At 37.8% G+C, this 10,124-nt stretch overlaps 1 protein-coding gene across 1 annotated transcript; it reads right to left on the reverse strand.

The window, feature by feature from the left end:
• Positions 1–4,289: 4,289 nt before the first annotated feature.
• Positions 4,290–8,016, reverse strand: cunh7orf57 (chromosome unknown C7orf57 homolog). Its single transcript, XM_023401233.2, has 8 exons — positions 7,991–8,016; positions 7,737–7,783; positions 7,356–7,520; positions 7,155–7,251; positions 6,683–6,803; positions 6,348–6,427; positions 4,945–5,042; positions 4,290–4,640 (listed from the first exon to the last, which is right to left on the reverse strand). Exons 1-8 carry the CDS (start codon positions 7,999–8,001, stop codon positions 4,636–4,638), a joined length of 624 nt encoding a protein of 207 aa, XP_023257001.1. The 5' UTR covers positions 8,002–8,016; the 3' UTR covers positions 4,290–4,635.
• Between the last annotated feature and the right edge of the window lie 2,108 nt (positions 8,017–10,124).

Below are 10,124 nucleotides of genomic sequence, written 5' to 3' on the forward strand. Positions count from 1 at the left end.
TGTCTGACTGCAGAGCTTATATAGCGGTGACCTCTGACCTTGCCACTGATTGGTTCCATGAAGAGGAGTAGCATCTGTCCCTGTGCTCACAAAAAAAAAAAATCCGACAGCCTCAAACAAACAGCAAACATGTGAAAAATGATTGGCTCAGTTCATTCAAAAACAAAACCACATCCAATGGCAATGAAAAAAACTAATGTGACGTGAATTACTGTTATGACTGAACCTTACAAAACCGTGAGCTTGTGTTGTAATGTCTGCCAATATGAAGCTAATGAATAACTAGTGACAACTTTGGTAGGAACAAAACAAAGGCTCAGATGCAGAGAAACTCGATGGGAACAAGGCTGAGCTCAAAAAGGCAAAATCTTTAATGATGGTGCTTAAGGTCATATACAGGTAGTCCAACAAAGGCAGTAAATGCATGCAGGGAACTGGCAAAAATCCCATCAACCAGGGAAACTAAAAAGGCAAAACTACAGAAAGAAACACTAGGAAAGACCAAGAAAGCAAACACAAGTGAACAAAGATAATCTGGCATGGAAGCATGGGAAATAGGCAAGTATACATACACATGAATGATTATGAGAATAATCTAGGACCGGTGAAAGATTTGCAAATTGCAACAGGTGTGGCTGGTTAAGGAAGGGAAACACATGAGGACAGAAAAAGAAACAAGAAAAGAGATGCGCATTACAAAATAAAACAGAATATATGCATTATGACAGACATAAGGACAGAATGTCCAGTGTGTTGAGAAGGAGACAGACCAGTGATGGAAAACAGGAAAAGAATTGTGTGCATATTCAATCCATACCAACAGTTGACTCCGAAGGAATTGATTCTGGGAAACTAAACATCTGAGACCAGTCTTGAGCTCCAGATTGTAATGCTCAGTCTGACCTTTGGCCTAGTGTTACCTTCGGATTGGGGCAAACCAGTCTTACAGTCCAAAGATATGTGTGGGACCAGGGTTGTCGTGGCATCGATAGATGATGAAGCAGTCCGTAAAGTTGTTGTAGTGAAGTCTTATTCTGAGCACAAACAGGTCAGGCTGGGACAAACTCCCCCACATTTTCCACCAAAGAAGGCCAAAACCGCTGCTTCAGGAAACTAATGCTTTGCCTTACCCCTGGATGGCAGCTGAGCCTGGATGAATGACCCCACTGCAGCATCCGTGGATGGAGTGGAACTGGGACAAAGACTAGGTTCTAAGGAGACCTTACTCTCAATGTCCCAAGTCCCTTGGTGCTCCTCGAGCTGGGGCAATGAGAGAGGGTGAAATTAAAATGATTGAAAAACAGAGCCCACTTGGCTTAGCATGAATTCAGCCTCATGACTGTTCTGGTATACACCAGATTCTTGTTCAATTGTAATCCGGATTCTCCTTGTCCATACCAGGAATGGCAGTTCAGCCTGCTCCAGCCAGTGTCTCTAGTCCTCCAATGTCAACTTGACTGCAACAATTCCCGGTTACCCACAACATAATTCCTATGCTGGAGACAACTTTCTGGAAAACAAAGCACATGGGGTATGTTTTCCCCAAAGCCCACATCTGAGGCGTCAACCTTGACGATGTATTGAAGCTTGGGGTCTGGCATCGTGAGGATGGGAGAAGGGGCAAACCAGTGCTTCAGGTTATTGAAATCCCTCTTCATATTGAGTGTTCCACAGAAACTTAGAACCAGGGAATGTGAGGGCACGTAAAGGGGCCGCTATATAAAACGTCAAACCCCAAAAATCTCTGTAATGGCTTGCGGCCAGTGGATATCAGCCAGTCAATAACAGCATGAACCTTGGCAAGGTCCCTTTGGATGTTTCCATATGACAAAATGAATCCCAGGAACTGCTGGTGAAACTTTTCCACCATGAAAAACAACTGGTTCCCCAACTGTTGCTGAAGAACCTGAAGGATTAGCTGCACTTGTTCGTCTTCACTCTTAGAAAAGAACACAAAGCAAAGACAAACACAAAGCAGTTAAGCATATCTAAAAGAACATCATTCACTAAGGACTGGAAGACTACATTACTAAGCATTACCAAGTCCAAAAGGTATCACCAGATATGCCATACTCATAATGGCCACTAGGGGTATTGAAGGCTGTCCTCCACTCATCCCCTCACTAATGCAAAACAGATGATATGGATTTCTGAGATCAAGCATAGTGAAAATGGTGACTCCTTGCAACAGTTCAAAGGTGGAGGAGATGAGTGGGAGGGGTACTTGCTTTTAATGGTGATGCCTATTTAGTTGATACACAGCTGCAGAGTCTTGTCTTTCTTCACAAAGAAAAATCCAGTACCAGCAGGAAATGAAGAAGGGTGGATGATGTCAACAGCTAGGGAGCCCTGGATGTATTGATTCATGGCCTCCCTACAGGGAGCAGAGGCGGCCTTTAGGAGAAGAAGCCCCGGGGAGGAGATCAAGTCGTATTGTGTATGAAGTGGTGGGGATGTAGCAGGGGCCTTGATGAAAACCTCCTTCAAATCCAGGCAAGTAGAGGGAACGTCAGACACATCAGGGGACTCTGAGAAGGAGTGAACAGGGGGGAGATGGGAGAACTGCAACTAGAGCTGGTGAGCGAGGCATGGGTCAGCTCTCAGGAGGGTCTTGAAGTAGAGGAAGTTCGACTCCCCAGTTACTCTCCATTCACTGATGAGCCTCGCCTTTTAATGGACATGCTGACAGGATATGCCCTAGGAGATCACAGTAGATGCATCTTCCCTCCCTAAAGTGGTGCTGTCGCTCCTAAAGGGAATGCGTGCAGGCCACCTCCACTATCTCCTCTTTTCTCTCAGGAAGTGCTGAACCTTCCTCATTGGAGCTCAACACCGGGCTGGGATGACATTTTGTATGAGGACAGGAAGTGGATTGCCCCCAGTGGACTGGAGGTCTCCTCTCAGCTCAAATCTTTCTTTCAAAGAAGTGAAACCAGTGAGTCAAAGTCTGTGGGTAAGTTTGATGGGGTTAGTTAAACCTTTAACATCGTCAGGAAGGTTGTGCAAGATGGTTAAAAAAGTGAATAAATAATCTCCTTTCCTAACCACTTTACTTGACCTCAATGGAAAATGTCATCAGTTCGGTAGATGTAAAGGAGAATGCATAAGGACTTAGGAAAAGACAAATGCGGTGTAGAGAGAATCTGACTGCACATTCACTAGGCTTTTTTTTTTTGAAACCAACTTTATTCATAATGACGGATGGACGCTAAATACTCCTTTCCAAACCACAAAAACAAAACAAACAGGATTGAAATGTTGAAATAAGATGTAAAAAGAAATTTACAAGTGGAAAGAGTTTAGCTGTTAAAAAATGTATTCAATAGAAATAAGGAAGAGGGCATAATAAATTATATTCAGACATGAAATTAATTTATGTATATAGTATATTGTCACAATGATAATAGTGTTGACTAGAAATTCAATATGCTTGCTCTTCATTATGGCTCCTAACTGGATTTGAAAAAGAAGAAATCTATATTTATGGATTTGGAACTCAGCCAATCATACAAGGATTTCCATAAATTTTGTGATCGTGTCACAAGCATAAAGCAGGTGCTCTGTTGTTTCTACATTTACGTGGTAAAATTACAATTGTGCATCGTTTTAGATGTTGTATTTTCACCTTTCCTTTTCTTTATGGAAGGGCCAGTGTTTCCTAAGCTAAAGGAGATGAGATAGTAAGCACGGAATCTCCTTTCCTTATCATTTAGAGAATTCAACCAGCTCTTATCATAGCTGCCACTTAGATACTTCCAGGTCATTTCACTCAGTTAGGAACCTTCCTAAGCAAAAAATACTTTTCAATCACAGCCACTGCCAGCAGTGAGAGTCCGAAACGAATGGTGTGGTGTACCACTCTACATAACACGATAGAATGTTACATAACTTATATGTATGACATTCAGATTTCGCAAAGAACACTGTGATAACCTCTGACTTTGACATGCAACACATTGGCATGTCAAAACAATGACACACAACCAACAGAAATGCTGTTTGTTCAGAGTACATTTTGCAAAAATCAACTAAATCAAATTGTGCATTGTATCATTTACTTTAAGAGCAATTTTACACTTTTAATGTGTCCTAGAAAAATTAATAATGATGACAATATTAATAATCTTTGTTGTCCATGGATGTGGAAATTTGCCTTTGGCTTCCGAGGGTGGTTAAAACACATTGTTGTAACTCACAAACAATGACACAATAAATTGTCATCAATTTTTGGACTATTAGTGTTATTCAAATTTCAGCTTCTGCGAGCAAGTCAAAAAGATTGTGAAACATTTTGAATCATATTAATTTTATTTTTATTCCTGAAAGCTGCCTTTTACAGAGTTATAGGACACAGCAAAAAAAAAATTAACACAGGGTTAACTGGTGCCTTCCTAACTTAAGGAATGCAGTTAATGAGGCACCACTAACAGGCACAATAAATACAAGGTCCTAGCTTTAATTCAGTGAAACACTTTCACACTTGAGTAATCCATCTGATATGACAACACAATTGAAACTACGTAAAATATTTGATGTGGCTCAGCATGAAGGGGTAAAGAAATTATTGTTGTCAGAGGAGAGGATGGCAAATATCCTTGTTGGAAGCATCTGAATTTTCCACGCACTGGCAGTCTTCTAATCTGTTGACATGGAAATATATACAAGCAGATGAGTCATTCACCTAATCATTATCATATAATTCACTAACAATCTCTACACTATACCATAAATTCTTAATGGTTGAAACCTTAAAAGTTTCACACCTCACATTTTGTGAACATTTCATGATGTACTATATCCACAGATTGAGTCATAAAATCAATAAATACCCTGCTCAACAGCTTGGTTTAATTTCCTTCTATTATACTAGAGGCAAATTTTGATAGCATAATGAAAAAGGAAATGATTTGTGGCGACCAGGAAGATTTTAACTGTGCAACTTACTTGACACATCAGTGTTGGCTATTGGTTTGTTGTCTTCTGCATAACCAAAGCTCAACAGCTTAGACATGTCGACAGGAGCTGGTTTCTTGTCAAATATTCTGCGAGAACACCAAAGACATCAAATTTTAAATTAACATTTTAAAGAACATCAAAACCAGATATACAAATCTAATGTAATAATTTTTGTCATTATGATTGATATATAAAGAGATGACAGCAGACACAGTTTAAACATCAAATATGGACCCTATCCTTCCAACACTATATATCAAAACAAACTCTGGTTACTCATTACAAATGTAATCCTCTAACAAAGTACACAGAGTCAACAACTGGTATTCACATTAGATTTCTCTTCATCTTACACCGCACAACCAATTCTGCATAACTATCCTTCAGACCAAGTGTTGTAATCTTAGATTTGGCCTTCTTATCTTAGATAAAATAAAGGAAAAAAGGGTGATAAATGATTATTTTCACTCAGTCAGTCAGTCTTTTGTCAGGAAATTTACAAAGGCAGTATCTTACACAAGACTGTGTGTTGATGATCGCTGCACTGCACAAATCAAAAATAACTCATGGTATTTTTACTTGTTTGACTAATGTGATTGAAGGACTTGCATAACTTTTTTTGTAGCAGATTCTTTTTGAACTTACTGACAAATAGTACCATAACCATACATATTCTAGGACTTTAGTCTTTTCTGTCTGGTCTCTGTAGAATTGTACTTGAGGTTATTTGAGGTTTGACATTCACAATAATATTTTCCCAAATTACAGGAAACACACAGCAGACAGACCAGCTGTGAGCCAAAGCAAACACACAGGTAAATGTCCAGAAGCCATTGCTCTGTGTGCTGTTTAGTCTGACCAGAGTGTGCAATCTGCCCATGTGCGTTTCTGATTAGTCACTACTACATGGAGACATATGGTCTAAGATTTACTGATAACGCCCACTTAAATACCCAGATTTTGAAATATGGATCAGCCATATCTGATGTGCTGCAATGCTAATAAGTACTAATTTACACTGATGCAAATTTCCTGCAGATTATGAAATTGCTTACATTCATCATAGCAAACAAACCTTGATTATACTATCTAAGTACAGATTTAGAGGAATGTATAAAGAATATATATCCATACTTAATTACAAAAACTACTCATAATAGATTATTGTTAGGTCAAGTATGTATAATAATGTAGCTGCTTAGTAGATGACTCCAGTAACCATGTACTCCTTTTATTCAGATACTTCCAATCAAAATGACTGATATGGTCTGACATATTAAGATCACAGGTCCATAAATCTATTCTATTTTGTGCAATGCTGTTTCTGACTGTGGCATTCTGTGACACAAGCCACAGAACAACAGCACCATCTTGTGATCACATGAACTTACATCCTCTTGAATTTGCTGGTCGCATGATACTGGTCGGGCGACTGCAATTTCTCCATCTGGCTGCAATCAATGTCGTTGTTCTGCAGTACCAAAAACAAAACCACAGTGTTTGGTAGTCATTTTGTGAATGTAAATATTAAAAGGATATCTTTTTTTCCATTTCTTCAAACAAGTACCTGAACCAAAAAGTAGGTGTGCCTAATCAAGTAACAACTAAATGAAGTGTGTAACAGTAAAGCCTTTAACTTAGTCACATGAGGTCATAACAAAAGAACTTGAGACAGAATATATTGTGGCAAAATTACTCTCTAAATGACTGGCATTACTCTGTTTACCTTCTTTTTGCCGTTGCTGCTGCTGTGCTCTCTCTCCCAGGATGACATATTGTCAGTCCCAAAGGGGGGTTCTAGTGTTTGAAAAACTCTAGGGTTTTTTTTCTCTTCACTGTTAATGGGGCTGTTGGAAAAAAAGCAATACAGGTATATGAAATGTGTCACTTAAATGATATTTGAAATATATAACAAAGAATAAACAGTAACAAGAGTGGCCTATTGTTACTGTTTTATTGTTCCTTCTATTTTACAGTACTGTAGCAATATTAACAGTCACAAAAACATGAGCAAGTAGAAGCAAAGGCAGCAGATGTGTAATAATTTAGTAGCATGACTATCATTACAGTAGCAGCATTAGAAGTAGTAGTATTCACAGCAAATAATGGTTTTAGTAATGGAGGTGGAAGTATTTTCTAATAATAAATTGACTAAATGTCAGTGTGCATGATAATAATAAGACCAATGTTACAAGTACCTTGGTTTGCTGTTGTCCCCTGATGCAGTGTAGAACCAGTCTGGAGGTTTGTAAGAATTGGGTTTAGAGGCAATTGTTTCCTCATGCCACAAAAGTCCTGTTTAACAAGTAAGAAAAAAAGGGGGAGAAAATAAAAGTAGGCAAGAAGTATTAACCAGCCAGAACGACATGTGTAGATATAAGGCAACAGGATGGCTTTACCCTTATGCCCTCCTTGTTTTGCAAGTTTGACATAGTCAGAGTCACTCTCCAGGACGCCGGCTCTTCGCCCTCGGGTTTTCTCCTCGGTAAGAGTCCTGATGGTTGGGGACAGTCCTGGAATCTGGGAGATGTGGCTATTTATTGCGTTGTACCCCGTCTTCACATCTGTTGAAACACACAGACAAAATGACGAAAGAAAAAATAATAATTTCTATCTATTGCTTAATTTGGACTTTGCCAAGCACCACCACACTCTTGCCCCAGTAGATGGCACAGTGGTGGTAGCATCTCTTCAACAGGTTCCAGCAGAATAGTGTTACTGTTGACGATAGCTATGCAGGTTGCATCGCGAGGTAACTAAACTAGGTCAGTTGTACTTGCCAGATTTTGTTGGTTGAAGATCGCTATTCATGAGTACTGGGGATGTTCTGTTGGAAACGGAAACAAAACCCGGTACACTGTCAACTTCTCCGATGATAGCTTGTACGAGCTGCATTTACGTTAGCTAACATCACTTGACTACTGCCGGTTTATTCAAGCATTAAATTAAACACACATTGCAAGTGACGACATTGACTACTCTGGATAAAGAGTTGAAATGCAGTTCTGAGTAAATTCAGATACGCTTTACTTACTCTGAATACATTTTGGCAGGAAAGTAAGAATCTGCACGGACCGTTGCTGCTGTTTGGAACTTCAGTTCACGTTGCTATGGAAACGGTTTGTCGCTATTTATTAAAACCTAGAGCACAGCTGCTGCTCCGCTGATGTGTGGTGACTGTCAGTCAGTCAGTTAATACGTTAGTTAGTTAGTTGGTTGGTTAGTTAGTTAGTTTAGTTAGTTAGTTAGTTAGTTAGTTAGTTAGTTAGTTAGTTAGTTAGTTAGTTAGTTAGTTAGTTAGTTAGAAATAGTGAACAAATCGGTGTTACATGAATCTTGACATAACCTATATTTTTTGTATCCTGAATAAAAAAACTACATTAACAATGTATTAACAAAAATATAACGCAAGTAATGTATAATAAAGTCAACAAGTAGTAGCAGTAACTAAAAAACAGAAGAACTAAAAAAAAAAAAGACCATTTTGTGATTTGACAAGTCCAGTCTATAATGAAATGTCACGACCCAGATAGTAACTGGATCCGTAATGGCTCTAGTCCAGACTTGAGGCATAACTGGCCAAATTATATTTTTTTATGCACTTGGCTTCAATATGGATTTTTAGTCAATATTACTACTGAATCAAAGGGCAGGCCTAGTAGCATTCATTTATAGAATTGCAAGCTTCTTCACATATATTATGAGAAAATTAAATGTCTTGTTTTCTTAAGCTACTAATACTCAAATGTGATAAGTAATTACAGGGGAATGTTTCTATCTGGTATGTTTTAACATGAACCCCTTGAATAACAAAAAGTTTAAAGTAATGATTTAGGCGTATGTAGAAATTAAGGAATTACTGTACTGAACATTTTTTGTTTAGTAACCAGTAAATTCAAAAAACACAAATACAAAATTAAGCTAATTTATTTTGCATGTAAATGAACAATGCAAGCACAGTGCCATGCCATCTTTTAACATTTTGGTAATTTTTTCATCAGAAGTCAAATGAGAGTTCATATTAATAAAAACACTTCAAGTCCCTACTGACTATGTTCATATCCATATATACAGAACTGATAACAGTGCTGAATAAACAAATGTCAAATGCAGGCAACAGGCCTTTGACAAATATATCCCTAAAAATATATAAACAAAGAATTAAAATGTTGAAATGTGCCTAGAAGCCAGAAGTCCTTGGTGACTCAAGCTAAGGAACAGTGAATTTCAGTGAAATGACAAGAAAACAATACATTTTCAACACATAAATGTTTATGGTGCTGTGCAGTGATGAAAGAAGTATTCAGAGCCTTTTTCCTTTTTTGAAAAAGTTAAAGTAAAAGTAACAGTACTGCAATATAAAAATACTCCTTTACAAGTACAAGGCCTGACTGAAAATGTTACTCAGGTAAAGTATTACTGGTAACCTGTACTTGAAATATCAAAAGTAAAAGTACATGCATTCCACCACCGGTGCTATGTTGTATTAACAGTGTGTTTGAATGCTGAAAAATATTTGTAATGTGTTTTTTCAGTAATGGTTGATAAATCACTCATGCATTGCACATTTAGAAAAGATGGATATGTGGAAGGTCTTTGTAGAAGAAGTGACAGAGCACTATGAAATGAGACTTTGCTCTTTTCATGCAAATGCGCCTTCAGAGCAATTTGAAAAGATATTCAGTGGTTTTATTACAGATAAATCATAATGTGTTCTCTGTGGTACTACAGTCGGCTCTTAATTTCTTTTTAGTAGCCTAATCTCCATAAGTATTTTGTCAGAGATGTACTGCTTAATATGAACTTTTTGAATATCAGACTATCTATTAACCCAAGTTTTCTTTCACCCATACTGAATAAAATGTCCCTGCACTTACTAGTCTTCTGGTATTATTGATTAATGCTCCAAACCCTGCATAAATAACTAATGGAAAATCTAATGGTAGCAGAATAAAATGACCACTTTAGATATTCTAAGTATAAATAAATAGTAGCATAATATGTTTGAAAACACTTTTCGAAGTTATTTAATTAAAGTTTTTCAGTTTACAGACTATGTTTTTTTATTAAAATTCCGACCATTTTTATTGTCTGAAATATGCCAAAAATCCTGAACTCTTCACCCCCTGAATGCTGAAACCAGAACATGCGCAGAAAAAAAACAAATA

This window comes from Seriola lalandi, unplaced genomic scaffold (assembly GCF_002814215.2).
Source record: "Seriola lalandi dorsalis isolate HSWRI2012SDOR001 ecotype SW California unplaced genomic scaffold, Sedor1 jcf7180002053538, whole genome shotgun sequence".
Lineage (NCBI taxonomy): Eukaryota > Metazoa > Chordata > Actinopteri > Carangiformes > Carangidae > Seriola > Seriola lalandi.